Here is a 21,897-nt window from a genome sequence, read left to right as displayed (position 1 = left end):
CTGAATTCTGCAGGTGTCAAGCGCTGGCCCTGTGATTTTTGCCTCCCACACCCGGCCACTGCCTCCCTGCTTGGAGGACACCTCAGAATTCAGAAGATATTATGAACGCGTTCGGATCAACTCTGCTTTGGTGGTTCACCGACCGTTTTTTAAACAACGCCCTAGTTGCCATCATAAATCAGGTACGAGATGTGAGAGTCCCTTTTGCCGTTTGTTCTCTCTTCTGAAATCATGGAGCACACAGGGACTTCTTAGACACAAACTCTCAATCCATCAGTTGACACTGATAACTCCGACTACGCAAAATGTCTTGTTACTGTTGTTGTTTTCTTTTAGATAAAAGGCCGGGCATGATCCTCTAATCGTGAGCCATCCTCCTCCGGGAGGCCGAGGAAAGCAGATCGCTTGAGCCCAGGAGGTGGGGACCAGGCTGGGCCAAACGGAGAAGCCCCGTCTCCACAAAAGATACCAAAATTAGCCCGGCGTGGTGGCACGGCCCCTGTGGTCCCAGCTCCTTAAAGGGCTGAGGTGGCAGGATCGCCTGAGCTGGGCAAGCGGAGGTTGCGGTGACCCTTCCTCATTCCACTGCACTCCAGCCTGGATGACACAACCAGAGCACACCTCAAAGAAAACTGCTGTTTGTTTGAAGAAAGGAACTCTTGGCTTTCATACATAAATGCTAACAACTGGTACGTTCCTTAAGTCAAAACACTTTTACTAGAGTCATTCCCAGTCTTTTCACCCAGAACCCCTGTGAAAGAATGGCGACACCTTAATCAGCTTATTTAGGTTCTCGATCAGGAAGTCTAAACCTGCCAACCAGAGTTTCTAATTCCCATGAGATGACCGGGTTAACTACCTTGACTTCACCTCCTACCAGCTCCTGCAAGCTTTGGTGAACGTTTGCCTTCTAACTCAGGGCATTTGTTGGCTTCACGCGGGCTGGTAGTCACAGGTCCGTGTGCCAGATACGACACACACACATACACACAAACAAAGACACACACACAAACGCACACACACACGCGCGCGCACACACACAAACACGCACGCGCACACACACCACCCCCCCCCCCCCATTAAGTAAACCTCGTTCTTAGGCGTTACCGACAGTGAGGGGTAGAGAGAGAAATACAAAGACATAAGCCGCAAGGCAAAACCGAGCAAGGGCAGCAGAAGAGATCAAAGTCCTGTACCCTGGGCTGTCAGCAGCATGGGGGCTGGGAAGCTCCTGGAAGCAGGCACCTGAGTGGATGCCGGTGCACGTCAAAGGAGGCCTTCAAGCCTGAAGAACACGGAAGGAGCCAGAAACGGGGTGCCACAGAGATGCCACCCTTAAGGAAGACAGAAAAGCATCCGTTCCGGGGAAGGGGACATAATCCAGTCAGCGACCGCGTAAAACTCAGACATGTCCGGGCACGGTGACTCGCGCCTGTATTCCCGTGGCTTTGGGAGGTCGAGGCCGGCGGACCACCTGAGGTCAGGAGTTGCAGACCAGCCTGACCAACCTGAGGAAATCCCGTCTCTTCTAAAAAGACGAAACTCGGTTGGGCTTGCTGGCGAGCGCCTGTAATCCCAGCTACTCAGGGGGCTGAGACAGGAGAATCGCTTGAACCCGGGAGGCGGGGTTTGCGGTGAGCCCAGATCCCACCACTGCGCTCCAGGCTGGACAACAGAAGCCAAACTCCGTCTCAAAATTGAAAAACAAAACCTCAGAAAACCTTCCCCAGCAAGGGCCAGAGACAACGCCCGTCCCTATTTCTTGACAGCAATTCAAGAGAGAATCTCAGGTGGCCTGCAAAACTCACAAGAGAGCAGAATATCCTCCCCAAGGCAGAGAAGCCACACGCTCTCTCTGGAGGAGGTGGAGTGGCCACCGATCACCCTGCAGCCCCTCCCCACTCCCAGCCAGAAACCCCAGTCCCTCGGAACCAAATTGTTTTCCACTGGCAACAACCTTCCTTCCTGGAAAATCGTTTCCCCTGCCGAAATGGAGAACAAGCACGAAACAAGCAAACACAACTCAAAACACAAACACAAGGAAGCAATCCGAGCAAGCTCTAGCTCCTCATAGCTCATCGATGCCCCCACTGGCGTGCTACTGAAAACAGCGGCTGCACCCATTAAACTCATTCATTACTGGAGAACGAGACAGACCTCAGCAGATCCCTGCTCCCACTGCGACACACCCGCTCCAAAAGACAGAAAGGAAACAACCCCCACACAACACATAAACCTGCCCCAGAATAGAATTCAGCATCAACCTAAGGATCCTGCTGTAACATTGCTACACTGACCCAGGACAGCTCAATTCTCTTCCCACCTATTTACAAAACAATCCTCATTCTGGGAGCTCCGGAAGCATGGCCAGTATTGCACTAGGATCCTCTTCGTGAGGTAGCCGGAAGTCTGGAAACACAGCAAATTTACCTATTTCTCTACACAACACGGAGGGTAATTCTCAGAAAAGGCTTAACACCCGAATCCTCATACTTCAAATGGTTGTGTTTTCCCCATTCGGACTGAAAGGTGAGAGTGGAACTCGGCTGCCCAAACCGTGGCGCCGATATCAGCTGCAGGCCAGAGCAAGCCTTTCCGAGGAGATTTTAAACAACCGGTGGGAGCAAGATCCTGAAGCATTTCTTCCAAGATTGGCAGCAGGAGATGAAACCTGGCTCTACCCGGCAGGATCCTGAAGACCAAGCACGAAGCCGTGGCTAGCAAGAGGTGGCAGTGCTCCAGCCGAAGCCACAGAGGAGCAGTCAAGAGCGGAGGTCATGGCCACCGTTTGGGGGGGGATGCCAGAGGGATTCTCCTCGTTGGCTTTCTGGAGGGCCAAACCCTGATCACATCTGCTCACTGGCAGAGCCTTTTCAGAGAGTTAGCCAAAGCTGGAGCGGAGAAGGTCCCCACCAGAGAGTTCTTCTCCACCACGACAACGTTCCTGCTCATGCCTTTCTTCCAACGAGGGCAGCTGGGCAAGACTTGCCATGGGAAATCACGAGGCGTCCACCTTACCGTCCTGATTTGGCGCCTGCTGACTTCTTTTCGTTTCCTTGTCTTAGAAAACCTGTAAAGGGCACCCAGTTTTCTTCAGTTAACAACGGAAGAAAGATTGCATGGAAACAGTTACATTCCCAGGACCCTGGGGGGCTTTAGGGATGGGCTGGACGGCGGGGAGGAGACACTGCTTCCAGAAGGGTCTCGAAGTTGATGGAGACGGGGTCGAGAAGTAAAATACACCTTTTTCATTTTTCTCCCTTAATCCCACTTTTCTACGAATGTTTCCAAGTCCCCTCACACGACGGCAATCCCAGGTAAAGAGTTGTCCTCCTCTGTTGGTTCTCCTTCCTACGATTTTGTCTTGCGGTGTTGTTATTTTCGCTTTTACTCCCAAGGGGATTCTGTCTGTGTCTTTGGGAATCCACAGATGCGGGGGCTGGGAACAAGGAGGGCCAACGGTAGAACTCAGTGGGGTGTGTCCAGGCTGCAATTAACCTAATGAACCTGCCGGGCACAGCAGTCCACCTGGCGTGGACCGTCCCGATTGGCTGCGTTGGGCTGACGGAATGAATTCGTATTGGGGCGGGGCTGCCCAAGGCCCAAGGGGGTCAGGGCTTGAGTCCTGGGTGGGCCCGGGGCTGGCTATATAAGGCCGGGCTCTGGCAGCCCAGCTGCATTCCGCCTCGGACGGCGCAGCGCAGAGGTCACTCCAGGCTGCGGCTCCACATCCCGAGGGACAGAAGCGGGCCTGCTCAGCTGTCTGCAAGGACCGGCGTTCCAGACCAAGTGGCCCGCTGCTCCGAGGACCCAGCTCGCTCCAGGTTGTGGGGACTCCACGCCCCGAGGCCTGCGGTCCGCGAGGACCAGCGCCCCGGAACCAGTGGCCCACTGCTCCGAGGACCGAGCTCGCGCCAGGCTGTGACTCCACATCCCGAGGTCGCTGCCTGGCGACCGGGCAGCGAGGACCGGCCACCCCAGACTTCGTGTCCCGCCGCCCCGAGGACAGAGCCGCGAACGCGAGGACAGCGACGCCTGCACAGCTCTGCTGAGATGGCGGCAGGCTCCACTACGCTGCGCGCAGTGCAGAAGCTGCAGGTGCGTCTGGCCACGAAGACGAACCCCAAAAAGCTGGAGAAATATTTGCAGAAACTCTCCGCCCTGCCCATGACGGCAGACATCCTGGCGGAGACTGGAATCAGAAAGACGGTGAAGCGCCTGCGGAAGCACCAGCACGTGGGCGACTTTGCCAGAGACTTAGCGGCCCGGTGGAAGAAGCTGGTGCTTGTGGACCGAAACACCGGGCCTGACCCACAGGACGCTGAGGACAGCGCTTCCCGACAGCGCCTCGGGGAGGCTCTCCAGGACCAGGAAAAGGCCTGGGGCTTCCCAGAAAACGCGACGGCCCCCAGGAGCCCATCTCACAGCCCTCAGCACGGACGGACAGCACGCAGAACACCTCCGGGACAACAGAGACCTCACCCGAGGTCTCCCAGTCGCGAGCCCAGAGCCGAGAGAAAGCGCCCCAGAATGGCCCCAGCTGATTCCGGCCCCCGTCGGGACCCTCCAACGCGCACCGCTCCCCTCCCGACGCCCGAGGGCCCTGAGCCCGCTGTGCCCGGGAAGCAACCCGGAAGAGGCCACGCTCACGCCGCTCAGGGCGGGCCTCTGCCGGGTCCGGGCTGCCAGGGCCAACCTCAGGGGGAAGCGGTGGCGAGCCACAGCAAGGGGCGCAAATCGTCCCGCTGGGCTTCGGCTCACAAATCGCCTCCTGTCCAGGAAAGCCAGTCAGAGAGGCTGCAGGCGGCCGGCGCTGATTCCGCCGGGCCGAAAACGGTGCCCAGCCTTCTCTTCGCAGAGCTCTGGGACCCCTCAGCGGCCTGGATGCAGGCCAACTACGATCTGCTGTCCGCTTTTGAGGCCATGACCTCCCAGGCAGAGCCAGAAGCACTCTCCGCGCCAACGTTCCAGGAGGAAGCCGCTTTCCCTGGACGCAGAGTGAATGCTAGGCTGCAGGTGTACTCGGGCTCCAGGCCTGCCTGCCAGCTCCAGGTGCTGACGCTGCGCCAGCAGTGCCTCCCGGTGCTTAGAAACAATCCGGACGCCCTCGGCGACGTGGGAGGGGTCGCCTACTCGGTTCTTGAACCCGTTCCGGAAGGGTGGACGCCTGATCAGCTGTATCGCACAGAGAAAGACAACCACGCACTCGCTCGAGAGACAGATGAATTATGGAGGATTCATTGTCTCCAGGACTTCAAGGGAGAAAAGCCGCAGGAGCACGAGTCTTGGCGGGAGCTGTACCTGCGGCTTCGCGACGCCCGAGAGCAGCGGCTGCGAGTAGTGACCACGAAAATCCGATCTGCACTTGAAAACAAACCCAGCGGCCGACAGACAAAGATGATCTGTTTCAACTCTGTGGCCAAGACGCCTTATGATGCTTCCAGGAGGGAAGAGAAGTCTGCAGGAGCCGCTGACCCCGGAAACGGGGAGATCAAGCCAGCCCCCCAGCCCGCAGGAAGCAGCCAGGCTGCCTCCGGCCTCGGGGACGGCGGCGGCGGCGGCGGCGGCGGCGGCGGCAGCAGCAGCAGCAGCAGCAGCAGCAGCAGCAACGTCCTTCACGGGCTCCCTGAGAAGCGGGCCAACCCCTGCCTGAGCAGCAGCAGTGAGCACGCGGCGCCCGCGGCCAAGACCCGGAAACAGGCTGCCAAGAAAGTGGCCCCGCTGATGGCCAAGGCAGTTCGAGACTACAAGAGAAGATTCTCCCGACGATAAACTCAGGACTTGCCTGACACATAAAATCTGGGGGGAGGAGGACCAATGCAAAGTCAACGCGGGTTGGGGAACGAAACTTCCAATGGACACCAGGACCCTTGGCTGGGTGCAAAGTTGAGCCTCTGAATTCTGCAGGTGTCAAGCGCTGGCCCTGTGATTTTTGCCTCCCACACCCGGCCACTGCCTCCCTGCTTGGAGGACACCTCAGAATTCAGAAGATATTATGAACGCGTTCGGATCAACTCTGCTTTGGTGGTTCACCGACCGTTTTTTAAACAACGCCCTAGTTGCCATCATAAATCAGGTACGAGATGTGAGAGTCCCTTTTGCCGTTTGTTCTCTCTTCTGAAATCATGGAGCACACAGGGACTTCTTAGACACAAACTCTCAATCCATCAGTTGACACTGATAACTCCGACTACGCAAAATGTCTTGTTACTGTTGTTGTTTTCTTTTAGATAAAAGGCCGGGCATGATCCTCTAATCGTGAGCCATCCTCCTCCGGGAGGCCGAGGAAAGCAGATCGCTTGAGCCCAGGAGGTGGGGACCAGGCTGGGCCAAACGGAGAAGCCCCGTCTCCACAAAAGATACCAAAATTAGCCCGGCGTGGTGGCACGGCCCCTGTGGTCCCAGCTCCTTAAAGGGCTGAGGTGGCAGGATCGCCTGAGCTGGGCAAGCGGAGGTTGCGGTGACCCTTCCTCATTCCACTGCACTCCAGCCTGGATGACACAACCAGAGCACACCTCAAAGAAAACTGCTGTTTGTTTGAAGAAAGGAACTCTTGGCTTTCATACATAAATGCTAACAACTGGTACGTTCCTTAAGTCAAAACACTTTTACTAGAGTCATTCCCAATCTTTTCACCCAGAACCCCTGTGAAAGAATGGCGACACCTTAATCAGCTTATTTAGGTTCTCGATCAGGAAGTCTAAACCTGCCAACCAGAGTTTCTAATTCCCATGAGATGACCGGGTTAACTACCTTGACTTCACCTCCTACCAGCTCCTGCAAGCTTTGGTGAACGTTTGCCTTCTAACTCAGGGCATTTGTTGGCTTCACGCGGGCTGGTAGTCACAGGTCCGTGTGCCAGATACGACACACACACATACACACAAACAAAGACACACACACAAACGCACACACACACGCGCGCGCACACACACAAACACGCACGCGCACACACACCACCCCCCCCCCCCCATTAAGTAAACCTCGTTCTTAGGCGTTACCGACAGTGAGGGGTAGAGAGAGAAATACAAAGACATAAGCCGCAAGGCAAAACCGAGCAAGGGCAGCAGAAGAGATCAAAGTCCTGTACCCTGGGCTGTCAGCAGCATGGGGGCTGGGAAGCTCCTGGAAGCAGGCACCTGAGTGGATGCCGGTGCACGTCAAAGGAGGCCTTCAAGCCTGAAGAACACGGAAGGAGCCAGAAACGGGGTGCCACAGAGATGCTACCCTTAAGGAAGACAGAAAAGCATCCGTTCCGGGGAAGGGGACATAATCCAGTCAGCGACCGCGTAAAACTCAGACATGTCCGGGCACGGTGACTCGCGCCTGTATTCCCGTGGCTTTGGGAGGTCGAGGCCGGCGGACCACCTGAGGTCAGGAGTTGCAGACCAGCCTGACCAACCTGAGGAAATCCCGTCTCTTCTAAAAAGACGAAACTCGGTTGGGCTTGCTGGCGAGCGCCTGTAATCCCAGCTACTCAGGGGGCTGAGACAGGAGAATCGCTTGAACCCGGGAGGCGGGGTTTGCGGTGAGCCCAGATCCCACCACTGCGCTCCAGGCTGGACAACAGAAGCCAAACTCCGTCTCAAAATTGAAAAACAAAACCTCAGAAAACCTTCCCCAGCAAGGGCCAGAGACAACGCCCGTCCCTATTTCTTGACAGCAATTCAAGAGAGAATCTCAGGTGGCCTGCAAAACTCACAAGAGAGCAGAATATCCTCCCCAAGGCAGAGAAGCCACACGCTCTCTCTGGAGGAGGTGGAGTGGCCACCGATCACCCTGCAGCCCCTCCCCACTCCCAGCCAGAAACCCCAGTCCCTCGGAACCAAATTGTTTTCCACTGGCAACAACCTTCCTTCCTGGAAAATCGTTTCCCCTGCCGAAATGGAGAACAAGCACGAAACAAGCAAACACAACTCAAAACACAAACACAAGGAAGCAATCCGAGCAAGCTCTAGCTCCTCATAGCTCATCGATGCCCCCACTGGCGTGCTACTGAAAACAGCGGCTGCACCCATTAAACTCATTCATTACTGGAGAACGAGACAGACCTCAGCAGATCCCTGCTCCCACTGCGACACACCCGCTCCAAAAGACAGAAAGGAAACAACCCCCACACAACACATAAACCTGCCCCAGAATAGAATTCAGCATCAACCTAAGGATCCTGCTGTAACATTGCTACACTGACCCAGGACAGCTCAATTCTCTTCCCACCTATTTACAAAACAATCCTCATTCTGGGAGCTCCGGAAGCATGGCCAGTATTGCACTAGGATCCTCTTCGTGAGGTAGCCGGAAGTCTGGAAACACAGCAAATTTACCTATTTCTCTACACAACACGGAGGGTAATTCTCAGAAAAGGCTTAACACCCGAATCCTCATACTTCAAATGGTTGTGTTTTCCCCATTCGGACTGAAAGGTGAGAGTGGAACTCGGCTGCCCAAACCGTGGCGCCGATATCAGCTGCAGGCCAGAGCAAGCCTTTCCGAGGAGATTTTAAACAACCGGTGGGAGCAAGATCCTGAAGCATTTCTTCCAAGATTGGCAGCAGGAGATGAAACCTGGCTCTACCCGGCAGGATCCTGAAGACCAAGCACGAAGCCGTGGCTAGCAAGAGGTGGCAGTGCTCCAGCCGAAGCCACAGAGGAGCAGTCAAGAGCGGAGGTCATGGCCACCGTTTGGGGGGGGATGCCAGAGGGATTCTCCTCGTTGGCTTTCTGGAGGGCCAAACCCTGATCACATCTGCTCACTGGCAGAGCCTTTTCAGAGAGTTAGCCAAAGCTGGAGCGGAGAAGGTCCCCACCAGAGAGTTCTTCTCCACCACGACAACGTTCCTGCTCATGCCTTTCTTCCAACGAGGGCAGCTGGGCAAGACTTGCCATGGGAAATCACGAGGCGTCCACCTTACCGTCCTGATTTGGCGCCTGCTGACTTCTTTTCGTTTCCTTGTCTTAGAAAACCTGTAAAGGGCACCCAGTTTTCTTCAGTTAACAACGGAAGAAAGATTGCATGGAAACAGTTACATTCCCAGGACCCTGGGGGGCTTTAGGGATGGGCTGGACGGCGGGGAGGAGACACTGCTTCCAGAAGGGTCTCGAAGTTGATGGAGACGGGGTCGAGAAGTAAAATACACCTTTTTCATTTTTCTCCCTTAATCCCACTTTTCTACGAATGTTTCCAAGTCCCCTCACACGACGGCAATCCCAGGTAAAGAGTTGTCCTCCTCTGTTGGTTCTCCTTCCTACGATTTTGTCTTGCGGTGTTGTTATTTTCGCTTTTACTCCCAAGGGGATTCTGTCTGTGTCTTTGGGAATCCACAGATGCGGGGGCTGGGAACAAGGAGGGCCAACGGTAGAACTCAGTGGGGTGTGTCCAGGCTGCAATTAACCTAATGAACCTGCCGGGCACAGCAGTCCACCTGGCGTGGACCGTCCCGATTGGCTGCGTTGGGCTGACGGAATGAATTCGTATTGGGGCGGGGCTGCCCAAGGCCCAAGGGGGTCAGGGCTTGAGTCCTGGGTGGGCCCGGGGCTGGCTATATAAGGCCGGGCTCTGGCAGCCCAGCTGCATTCCGCCTCGGACGGCGCAGCGCAGAGGTCACTCCAGGCTGCGGCTCCACATCCCGAGGGACAGAAGCGGGCCTGCTCAGCTGTCTGCAAGGACCGGCGTTCCAGACCAAGTGGCCCGCTGCTCCGAGGACCCAGCTCGCTCCAGGTTGTGGGGACTCCACGCCCCGAGGCCTGCGGTCCGCGAGGACCAGCGCCCCGGAACCAGTGGCCCACTGCTCCGAGGACCGAGCTCGCTCCAGGCTGTGACTCCACATCCCGAGGTCGCTGCCTGGCGACCGGGCAGCGAGGACCGGCCACCCCAGACTTCGTGTCCCGCCGCCCCGAGGACAGAGCCGCGAACGCGAGGACAGCGACGCCTGCACAGCTCTGCTGAGATGGCGGCAGGCTCCACTACGCTGCGCGCAGTGCAGAAGCTGCAGGTGCGTCTGGCCACGAAGACGAACCCCAAAAAGCTGGAGAAATATTTGCAGAAACTCTCCGCCCTGCCCATGACGGCAGACATCCTGGCGGAGACTGGAATCAGAAAGACGGTGAAGCGCCTGCGGAAGCACCAGCACGTGGGCGACTTTGCCAGAGACTTAGCGGCCCGGTGGAAGAAGCTGGTGCTTGTGGACCGAAACACCGGGCCTGACCCACAGGACGCTGAGGACAGCGCTTCCCGACAGCGCCTCGGGGAGGCTCTCCAGGACCAGGAAAAGGCCTGGGGCTTCCCAGAAAACGCGACGGCCCCCAGGAGCCCATCTCACAGCCCTCAGCACGGACGGACAGCACGCAGAACACCTCCGGGACAACAGAGACCTCACCCGAGGTCTCCCAGTCGCGAGCCCAGAGCCGAGAGAAAGCGCCCCAGAATGGCCCCAGCTGATTCCGGCCCCCGTCGGGACCCTCCAACGCGCACCGCTCCCCTCCCGACGCCCGAGGGCCCTGAGCCCGCTGTGCCCGGGAAGCAACCCGGAAGAGGCCACGCTCACGCCGCTCAGGGCGGGCCTCTGCCGGGTCCGGGCTGCCAGGGCCAACCTCAGGGGGAAGCGGTGGCGAGCCACAGCAAGGGGCGCAAATCGTCCCGCTGGGCTTCGGCTCACAAATCGCCTCCTGTCCAGGAAAGCCAGTCAGAGAGGCTGCAGGCGGCCGGCGCTGATTCCGCCGGGCCGAAAACGGTGCCCAGCCTTCTCTTCGCAGAGCTCTGGGACCCCTCAGCGGCCTGGATGCAGGCCAACTACGATCTGCTGTCCGCTTTTGAGGCCATGACCTCCCAGGCAGAGCCAGAAGCACTCTCCGCGCCAACGTTCCAGGAGGAAGCCGCTTTCCCTGGACGCAGAGTGAATGCTAGGCTGCAGGTGTACTCGGGCTCCAGGCCTGCCTGCCAGCTCCAGGTGCTGACGCTGCGCCAGCAGTGCCTCCCGGTGCTTAGAAACAATCCGGACGCCCTCGGCGACGTGGGAGGGGTTGCCTACTCGGTTCTTGAACCCGTTCCGGAAGGGTGGACGCCTGATCAGCTGTATCGCACAGAGAAAGACAACCACGCACTCGCTCGAGAGACAGATGAATTATGGAGGATTCATTGTCTCCAGGACTTCAAGGGAGAAAAGCCGCAGGAGCACGAGTCTTGGCGGGAGCTGTACCTGCGGCTTCGCGACGCCCGAGAGCAGCGGCTGCGAGTAGTGACCACGAAAATCCGATCTGCACTTGAAAACAAACCCAGCGGCCGACAGACAAAGATGATCTGTTTCAACTCTGTGGCCAAGACGCCTTATGATGCTTCCAGGAGGGAAGAGAAGTCTGCAGGAGCCGCTGACCCCGGAAACGGGGAGATCAAGCCAGCCCCCCAGCCCGCAGGAAGCAGCCAGGCTGCCTCCGGCCTCGGGGACGGCGGCGGCGGCGGCGGCGGCGGCGGCAGCAGCAGCAGCAGCAGCAGCAGCAGCAGCAACGTCCTTCACGGGCTCCCTGAGAAGCGGGCCAACCCCTGCCTGAGCAGCAGCAGTGAGCACGCGGCGCCCGCGGCCAAGACCCGGAAACAGGCTGCCAAGAAAGTGGCCCCGCTGATGGCCAAGGCAGTTCGAGACTACAAGAGAAGATTCTCCCGACGATAAACTCAGGACTTGCCTGACACATAAAATCTGGGGGGAGGAGGACCAATGCAAAGTCAACGCGGGTTGGGGAACGAAACTTCCAATGGACACCAGGACCCTTGGCTGGGTGCAAAGTTGAGCCTCTGAATTCTGCAGGTGTCAAGCGCTGGCCCTGTGATTTTTGCCTCCCACACCCGGCCACTGCCTCCCTGCTTGGAGGACACCTCAGAATTCAGAAGATATTATGAACGCGTTCGGATCAACTCTGCTTTGGTGGTTCACCGACCGTTTTTTAAACAACGCCCTAGTTGCCATCATAAATCAGGTACGAGATGTGAGAGTCCCTTTTGCCGTTTGTTCTCTCTTCTGAAATCATGGAGCACACAGGGACTTCTTAGACACAAACTCTCAATCCATCAGTTGACACTGATAACTCCGACTACGCAAAATGTCTTGTTACTGTTGTTGTTTTCTTTTAGATAAAAGGCCGGGCATGATCCTCTAATCGTGAGCCATCCTCCTCCGGGAGGCCGAGGAAAGCAGATCGCTTGAGCCCAGGAGGTGGGGACCAGGCTGGGCCAAACGGAGAAGCCCCGTCTCCACAAAAGATACCAAAATTAGCCCGGCGTGGTGGCACGGCCCCTGTGGTCCCAGCTCCTTAAAGGGCTGAGGTGGCAGGATCGCCTGAGCTGGGCAAGCGGAGGTTGCGGTGACCCTTCCTCATTCCACTGCACTCCAGCCTGGATGACACAACCAGAGCACACCTCAAAGAAAACTGCTGTTTGTTTGAAGAAAGGAACTCTTGGCTTTCATACATAAATGCTAACAACTGGTACGTTCCTTAAGTCAAAACACTTTTACTAGAGTCATTCCCAATCTTTTCACCCAGAACCCCTGTGAAAGAATGGCGACACCTTAATCAGCTTATTTAGGTTCTCGATCAGGAAGTCTAAACCTGCCAACCAGAGTTTCTAATTCCCATGAGATGACCGGGTTAACTACCTTGACTTCACCTCCTACCAGCTCCTGCAAGCTTTGGTGAACGTTTGCCTTCTAACTCAGGGCATTTGTTGGCTTCACGCGGGCTGGTAGTCACAGGTCCGTGTGCCAGATACGACACACACACATACACACAAACAAAGACACACACACAAACGCACACACACACGCGCGCGCACACACACAAACACGCACGCGCACACACACCCCCCCCCCCCCCCCATTAAGTAAACCTCGTTCTTAGGCGTTACCGACAGTGAGGGGTAGAGAGAGAAATACAAAGACATAAGCCGCAAGGCAAAACCGAGCAAGGGCAGCAGAAGAGATCAAAGTCCTGTACCCTGGGCTGTCAGCAGCATGGGGGCTGGGAAGCTCCTGGAAGCAGGCACCTGAGTGGATGCCGGTGCACGTCAAAGGAGGCCTTCAAGCCTGAAGAACACGGAAGGAGCCAGAAACGGGGTGCCACAGAGATGCTACCCTTAAGGAAGACAGAAAAGCATCCGTTCCGGGGAAGGGGACATAATCCAGTCAGCGACCGCGTAAAACTCAGACATGTCCGGGCACGGTGACTCGCGCCTGTATTCCCGTGGCTTTGGGAGGTCGAGGCCGGCGGACCACCTGAGGTCAGGAGTTGCAGACCAGCCTGACCAACCTGAGGAAATCCCGTCTCTTCTAAAAAGACGAAACTCGGTTGGGCTTGCTGGCGAGCGCCTGTAATCCCAGCTACTCAGGGGGCTGAGACAGGAGAATCGCTTGAACCCGGGAGGCGGGGTTTGCGGTGAGCCCAGATCCCACCACTGCGCTCCAGGCTGGACAACAGAAGCCAAACTCCGTCTCAAAATTGAAAAACAAAACCTCAGAAAACCTTCCCCAGCAAGGGCCAGAGACAACGCCCGTCCCTATTTCTTGACAGCAATTCAAGAGAGAATCTCAGGTGGCCTGCAAAACTCACAAGAGAGCAGAATATCCTCCCCAAGGCAGAGAAGCCACACGCTCTCTCTGGAGGAGGTGGAGTGGCCACCGATCACCCTGCAGCCCCTCCCCACTCCCAGCCAGAAACCCCAGTCCCTCGGAACCAAATTGTTTTCCACTGGCAACAACCTTCCTTCCTGGAAAATCGTTTCCCCTGCCGAAATGGAGAACAAGCACGAAACAAGCAAACACAACTCAAAACACAAACACAAGGAAGCAATCCGAGCAAGCTCTAGCTCCTCATAGCTCATCGATGCCCCCACTGGCGTGCTACTGAAAACAGCGGCTGCACCCATTAAACTCATTCATTACTGGAGAACGAGACAGACCTCAGCAGATCCCTGCTCCCACTGCGACACACCCGCTCCAAAAGACAGAAAGGAAACAACCCCCACACAACACATAAACCTGCCCCAGAATAGAATTCAGCATCAACCTAAGGATCCTGCTGTAACATTGCTACACTGACCCAGGACAGCTCAATTCTCTTCCCACCTATTTACAAAACAATCCTCATTCTGGGAGCTCCGGAAGCATGGCCAGTATTGCACTAGGATCCTCTTCGTGAGGTAGCCGGAAGTCTGGAAACACAGCAAATTTACCTATTTCTCTACACAACACGGAGGGTAATTCTCAGAAAAGGCTTAACACCCGAATCCTCATACTTCAAATGGTTGTGTTTTCCCCATTCGGACTGAAAGGTGAGAGTGGAACTCGGCTGCCCAAACCGTGGCGCCGATATCAGCTGCAGGCCAGAGCAAGCCTTTCCGAGGAGATTTTAAACAACCGGTGGGAGCAAGATCCTGAAGCATTTCTTCCAAGATTGGCAGCAGGAGATGAAACCTGGCTCTACCCGGCAGGATCCTGAAGACCAAGCACGAAGCCGTGGCTAGCAAGAGGTGGCAGTGCTCCAGCCGAAGCCACAGAGGAGCAGTCAAGAGCGGAGGTCATGGCCACCGTTTGGGGGGGGATGCCAGAGGGATTCTCCTCGTTGGCTTTCTGGAGGGCCAAACCCTGATCACATCTGCTCACTGGCAGAGCCTTTTCAGAGAGTTAGCCAAAGCTGGAGCGGAGAAGGTCCCCACCAGAGAGTTCTTCTCCACCACGACAACGTTCCTGCTCATGCCTTTCTTCCAACGAGGGCAGCTGGGCAAGACTTGCCATGGGAAATCACGAGGCGTCCACCTTACCGTCCTGATTTGGCGCCTGCTGACTTCTTTTCGTTTCCTTGTCTTAGAAAACCTGTAAAGGGCACCCAGTTTTCTTCAGTTAACAACGGAAGAAAGATTGCATGGAAACAGTTACATTCCCAGGACCCTGGGGGGCTTTAGGGATGGGCTGGACGGCGGGGAGGAGACACTGCTTCCAGAAGGGTCTCGAAGTTGATGGAGACGGGGTCGAGAAGTAAAATACACCTTTTTCATTTTTCTCCCTTAATCCCACTTTTCTACGAATGTTTCCAAGTCCCCTCACACGACGGCAATCCCAGGTAAAGAGTTGTCCTCCTCTGTTGGTTCTCCTTCCTACGATTTTGTCTTGCGGTGTTGTTATTTTCGCTTTTACTCCCAAGGGGATTCTGTCTGTGTCTTTGGGAATCCACAGATGCGGGGGCTGGGAACAAGGAGGGCCAACGGTAGAACTCAGTGGGGTGTGTCCAGGCTGCAATTAACCTAATGAACCTGCCGGGCACAGCAGTCCACCTGGCGTGGACCGTCCCGATTGGCTGCGTTGGGCTGACGGAATGAATTCGTATTGGGGCGGGGCTGCCCAAGGCCCAAGGGGGTCAGGGCTTGAGTCCTGGGTGGGCCCGGGGCTGGCTATATAAGGCCGGGCTCTGGCAGCCCAGCTGCATTCCGCCTCGGACGGCGCAGCGCAGAGGTCACTCCAGGCTGCGGCTCCACATCCCGAGGGACAGAAGCGGGCCTGCTCAGCTGTCTGCAAGGACCGGCGTTCCAGACCAAGTGGCCCGCTGCTCCGAGGACCCAGCTCGCTCCAGGTTGTGGGGACTCCACGCCCCGAGGCCTGCGGTCCGCGAGGACCAGCGCCCCGGAACCAGTGGCCCACTGCTCCGAGGACCGAGCTCGCTCCAGGCTGTGACTCCACATCCCGAGGTCGCTGCCTGGCGACCGGGCAGCGAGGACCGGCCACCCCAGACTTCGTGTCCCGCCGCCCCGAGGACAGAGCCGCGAACGCGAGGACAGCGACGCCTGCACAGCTCTGCTGAGATGGCGGCAGGCTCCACTACGCTGCGCGCAGTGCAGAAGCTGCAGGTGCGTCTGGCCACGAAGACGAACCCCAAAAAGCTGGAGAAATATTTGCAGAAACTCTCCGCCCTGCCCATGACGGCAGACATCCTGGCGGAGACTGGAATCAGAAAGACGGTGAAGCGCCTGCGGAAGCACCAGCACGTGGGCGACTTTGCCAGAGACTTAGCGGCCCGGTGGAAGAAGCTGGTGCTTGTGGACCGAAACACCGGGCCTGACCCACAGGACGCTGAGGACAGCGCTTCCCGACAGCGCCTCGGGGAGGCTCTCCAGGACCAGGAAAAGGCCTGGGGCTTCCCAGAAAACGCGACGGCCCCCAGGAGCCCATCTCACAGCCCTCAGCACGGACGGACAGCACGCAGAACACCTCCGGGACAACAGAGACCTCACCCGAGGTCTCCCAGTCGCGAGCCCAGAGCCGAGAGAAAGCGCCCCAGAATGGCCCCAGCTGATTCCGGCCCCCGTCGGGACCCTCCAACGCGCACCGCTCCCCTCCCGACGCCCGAGGGCCCTGAGCCCGCTGTGCCCGGGAAGCAACCCGGAAGAGGCCACGCTCACGCCGCTCAGGGCGGGCCTCTGCCGGGTCCGGGCTGCCAGGGCCAACCTCAGGGGGAAGCGGTGGCGAGCCACAGCAAGGGGCGCAAATCGTCCCGCTGGGCTTCGGCTCACAAATCGCCTCCTGTCCAGGAAAGCCAGTCAGAGAGGCTGCAGGCGGCCGGCGCTGATTCCGCCGGGCCGAAAACGGTGCCCAGCCTTCTCTTCGCAGAGCTCTGGGACCCCTCAGCGGCCTGGATGCAGGCCAACTACGATCTGCTGTCCGCTTTTGAGGCCATGACCTCCCAGGCAGAGCCAGAAGCACTCTCCGCGCCAACGTTCCAGGAGGAAGCCGCTTTCCCTGGACGCAGAGTGAATGCTAGGCTGCAGGTGTACTCGGGCTCCAGGCCTGCCTGCCAGCTCCAGGTGCTGACGCTGCGCCAGCAGTGCCTCCCGGTGCTTAGAAACAATCCGGACGCCCTCGGCGACGTGGGAGGGGTCGCCTACTCGGTTCTTGAACCCGTTCCGGAAGGGTGGACGCCTGATCAGCTGTATCGCACAGAGAAAGACAACCACGCACTCGCTCGAGAGACAGATGAATTATGGAGGATTCATTGTCTCCAGGACTTCAAGGGAGAAAAGCCGCAGGAGCACGAGTCTTGGCGGGAGCTGTACCTGCGGCTTCGCGACGCCCGAGAGCAGCGGCTGCGAGTAGTGACCACGAAAATCCGATCTGCACTTGAAAACAAACCCAGCGGCCGACAGACAAAGATGATCTGTTTCAACTCTGTGGCCAAGACGCCTTATGATGCTTCCAGGAGGGAAGAGAAGTCTGCAGGAGCCGCTGACCCCGGAAACGGGGAGATCAAGCCAGCCCCCCAGCCCGCAGGAAGCAGCCAGGCTGCCTCCGGCCTCGGGGACGGCGGCGGCGGCGGCGGCGGCGGCGGCAGCAGCAGCAGCAGCAGCAGCAGCAGCAGCAACGTCCTTCACGGGCTCCCTGAGAAGCGGGCCAACCCCTGCCTGAGCAGCAGCAGTGAGCACGCGGCGCCCGCGGCCAAGACCCGGAAACAGGCTGCCAAGAAAGTGGCCCCGCTGATGGCCAAGGCAGTTCGAGACTACAAGAGAAGATTCTCCCGACGATAAACTCAGGACTTGCCTGACACATAAAATCTGGGGGGAGGAGGACCAATGCAAAGTCAACGCGGGTTGGGGAACGAAACTTCCAATGGACACCAGGACCCTTGGCTGGGTGCAAAGTTGAGCCTCTGAATTCTGCAGGTGTCAAGCGCTGGCCCTGTGATTTTTGCCTCCCACACCCGGCCACTGCCTCCCTGCTTGGAGGACACCTCAGAATTCAGAAGATATTATGAACGCGTTCGGATCAACTCTGCTTTGGTGGTTCACCGACCGTTTTTTAAACAACGCCCTAGTTGCCATCATAAATCAGGTACGAGATGTGAGAGTCCCTTTTGCCGTTTGTTCTCTCTTCTGAAATCATGGAGCACACAGGGACTTCTTAGACACAAACTCTCAATCCATCAGTTGACACTGATAACTCCGACTACGCAAAATGTCTTGTTACTGTTGTTGTTTTCTTTTAGATAAAAGGCCGGGCATGATCCTCTAATCGTGAGCCATCCTCCTCCGGGAGGCCGAGGAAAGCAGATCGCTTGAGCCCAGGAGGTGGGGACCAGGCTGGGCCAAACGGAGAAGCCCCGTCTCCACAAAAGATACCAAAATTAGCCCGGCGTGGTGGCACGGCCCCTGTGGTCCCAGCTCCTTAAAGGGCTGAGGTGGCAGGATCGCCTGAGCTGGGCAAGCGGAGGTTGCGGTGACCCTTCCTCATTCCACTGCACTCCAGCCTGGATGACACAACCAGAGCACACCTCAAAGAAAACTGCTGTTTGTTTGAAGAAAGGAACTCTTGGCTTTCATACATAAATGCTAACAACTGGTACGTTCCTTAAGTCAAAACACTTTTACTAGAGTCATTCCCAATCTTTTCACCCAGAACCCCTGTGAAAGAATGGCGACACCTTAATCAGCTTATTTAGGTTCTCGATCAGGAAGTCTAAACCTGCCAACCAGAGTTTCTAATTCCCATGAGATGACCGGGTTAACTACCTTGACTTCACCTCCTACCAGCTCCTGCAAGCTTTGGTGAACGTTTGCCTTCTAACTCAGGGCATTTGTTGGCTTCACGCAGGCTGGTAGTCACAGGTCCGTGTGCCAGATACGACACACACACATACACACAAACAAAGACACACACACAAACGCACACACACACGCGCGCGCACACACACAAACACGCACGCGCACACACACCACCCCCCCCCCCCCCATTAAGTAAACCTCGTTCTTAGGCGTTACCGACAGTGAGGGGTAGAGAGAGAAATACAAAGACATAAGCCGCAAGGCAAAACCGAGCAAGGGCAGCAGAAGAGATCAAAGTCCTGTACCCTGGGCTGTCAGCAGCATGGGGGCTGGGAAGCTCCTGGAAGCAGGCACCTGAGTGGATGCCGGTGCACGTCAAAGGAGGCCTTCAAGCCTGAAGAACACGGAAGGAGCCAGAAACGGGGTGCCACAGAGATGCTACCCTTAAGGAAGACAGAAAAGCATCCGTTCCGGGGAAGGGGACATAATCCAGTCAGCGACCGCGTAAAACTCAGACATGTCCGGGCACGGTGACTCGCGCCTGTATTCCCGTGGCTTTGGGAGGTCGAGGCCGGCGGACCACCTGAGGTCAGGAGTTGCAGACCAGCCTGACCAACCTGAGGAAATCCCGTCTCTTCTAAAAAGACGAAACTCGGTTGGGCTTGCTGGCGAGCGCCTGTAATCCCAGCTACTCAGGGGGCTGAGACAGGAGAATCGCTTGAACCCGGGAGGCGGGGTTTGCGGTGAGCCCAGATCCCACCACTGCGCTCCAGGCTGGACAACAGAAGCCAAACTCCGTCTCAAAATTGAAAAACAAAACCTCAGAAAACCTTCCCCAGCAAGGGCCAGAGACAACGCCCGTCCCTATTTCTTGACAGCAATTCAAGAGAGAATCTCAGGTGGCCTGCAAAACTCACAAGAGAGCAGAATATCCTCCCCAAGGCAGAGAAGCCACACGCTCTCTCTGGAGGAGGTGGAGTGGCCACCGATCACCCTGCAGCCCCTCCCCACTCCCAGCCAGAAACCCCAGTCCCTCGGAACCAAATTGTTTTCCACTGGCAACAACCTTCCTTCCTGGAAAATCGTTTCCCCTGCCGAAATGGAGAACAAGCACGAAACAAGCAAACACAACTCAAAACACAAACACAAGGAAGCAATCCGAGCAAGCTCTAGCTCCTCATAGCTCATCGATGCCCCCACTGGCGTGCTACTGAAAACAGCGGCTGCACCCATTAAACTCATTCATTACTGGAGAACGAGACAGACCTCAGCAGATCCCTGCTCCCACTGCGACACACCCGCTCCAAAAGACAGAAAGGAAACAACCCCCACACAACACATAAACCTGCCCCAGAATAGAATTCAGCATCAACCTAAGGATCCTGCTGTAACATTGCTACACTGACCCAGGACAGCTCAATTCTCTTCCCACCTATTTACAAAACAATCCTCATTCTGGGAGCTCCGGAAGCATGGCCAGTATTGCACTAGGATCCTCTTCGTGAGGTAGCCGGAAGTCTGGAAACACAGCAAATTTACCTATTTCTCTACACAACACGGAGGGTAATTCTCAGAAAAGGCTTAACACCCGAATCCTCATACTTCAAATGGTTGTGTTTTCCCCATTCGGACTGAAAGGTGAGAGTGGAACTCGGCTGCCCAAACCGTGGCGCCGATATCAGCTGCAGGCCAGAGCAAGCCTTTCCGAGGAGATTTTAAACAACCGGTGGGAGCAAGATCCTGAAGCATTTCTTCCAAGATTGGCAGCAGGAGATGAAACCTGGCTCTACCCGGCAGGATCCTGAAGACCAAGCACGAAGCCGTGGCTAGCAAGAGGTGGCAGTGCTCCAGCCGAAGCCACAGAGGAGCAGTCAAGAGCGGAGGTCATGGCCACCGTTTGGGGGGGGATGCCAGAGGGATTCTCCTCGTTGGCTTTCTGGAGGGCCAAACCCTGATCACATCTGCTCACTGGCAGAGCCTTTTCAGAGAGTTAGCCAAAGCTGGAGCGGAGAAGGTCCCCACCAGAGAGTTCTTCTCCACCACGACAACGTTCCTGCTCATGCCTTTCTTCCAACGAGGGCAGCTGGGCAAGACTTGCCATGGGAAATCACGAGGCGTCCACCTTACCGTCCTGATTTGGCGCCTGCTGACTTCTTTTCGTTTCCTTGTCTTAGAAAACCTGTAAAGGGCACCCAGTTTTCTTCAGTTAACAACGGAAGAAAGATTGCATGGAAACAGTTACATTCCCAGGACCCTGGGGGGCTTTAGGGATGGGCTGGACGGCGGGGAGGAGACACTGCTTCCAGAAGGGTCTCGAAGTTGATGGAGACGGGGTCGAGAAGTAAAATACACCTTTTTCATTTTTCTCCCTTAATCCCACTTTTCTACGAATGTTTCCAAGTCCCCTCACACGACGGCAATCCCAGGTAAAGAGTTGTCCTCCTCTGTTGGTTCTCCTTCCTACGATTTTGTCTTGCGGTGTTGTTATTTTCGCTTTTACTCCCAAGGGGATTCTGTCTGTGTCTTTGGGAATCCACAGATGCGGGGGCTGGGAACAAGGAGGGCCAACGGTAGAACTCAGTGGGGTGTGTCCAGGCTGCAATTAACCTAATGAACCTGCCGGGCACAGCAGTCCACCTGGCGTGGACCGTCCCGATTGGCTGCGTTGGGCTGACGGAATGAATTCGTATTGGGGCGGGGCTGCCCAAGGCCCAAGGGGGTCAGGGCTTGAGTCCTGGGTGGGCCCGGGGCTGGCTATATAAGGCCGGGCTCTGGCAGCCCAGCTGCATTCCGCCTCGGACGGCGCAGCGCAGAGGTCACTCCAGGCTGCGGCTCCACATCCCGAGGGACAGAAGCGGGCCTGCTCAGCTGTCTGCAAGGACCGGCGTTCCAGACCAAGTGGCCCGCTGCTCCGAGGACCCAGCTCGCTCCAGGTTGTGGGGACTCCACGCCCCGAGGCCTGCGGTCCGCGAGGACCAGCGCCCCGGAACCAGTGGCCCACTGCTCCGAGGACCGAGCTCGCGCCAGGCTGTGACTCCACATCCCGAGGTCGCTGCCTGGCGACCGGGCAGCGAGGACCGGCCACCCCAGACTTCGTGTCCCGCCGCCCCGAGGACAGAGCCGCGAACGCGAGGACAGCGACGCCTGCACAGCTCTGCTGAGATGGCGGCAGGCTCCACTACGCTGCGCGCAGTGCAGAAGCTGCAGGTGCGTCTGGCCACGAAGACGAACCCCAAAAAGCTGGAGAAATATTTGCAGAAACTCTCCGCCCTGCCCATGACGGCAGACATCCTGGCGGAGACTGGAATCAGAAAGACGGTGAAGCGCCT

The 21,897-nt window shown here is 57.0% G+C and overlaps 2 protein-coding genes across 6 annotated transcripts in view; one reads left to right on the top strand and one right to left on the bottom strand.

Moving 5' to 3' along the window:
* KATNAL2 (katanin catalytic subunit A1 like 2) overlaps positions 1 to 21,897 on the bottom strand; it is a 495,511-nt gene that overhangs the window by 223,992 nt on the left and 249,622 nt on the right. The window lies entirely within an intron of this gene.
* Positions 15,839 to 17,554, top strand: LOC129051577 (elongin-A3-like). Its single transcript, XM_063717020.1, has 2 exons — positions 15,839 to 17,373; positions 17,449 to 17,554. The coding sequence occupies exons 1-2, from the start codon at positions 15,839 to 15,841 to the stop codon at positions 17,552 to 17,554; spliced, it is 1,641 nt and encodes a 546-aa protein (XP_063573090.1).

Source organism: Pongo abelii, chromosome 17 (genome assembly GCF_028885655.2).
Source record: "Pongo abelii isolate AG06213 chromosome 17, NHGRI_mPonAbe1-v2.0_pri, whole genome shotgun sequence".
NCBI lineage: Eukaryota > Metazoa > Chordata > Mammalia > Primates > Hominidae > Pongo > Pongo abelii.
Note: the sequence above shows the minus strand (reverse complement) of the source record. Positions and strands in the feature narration are given on the sequence as shown.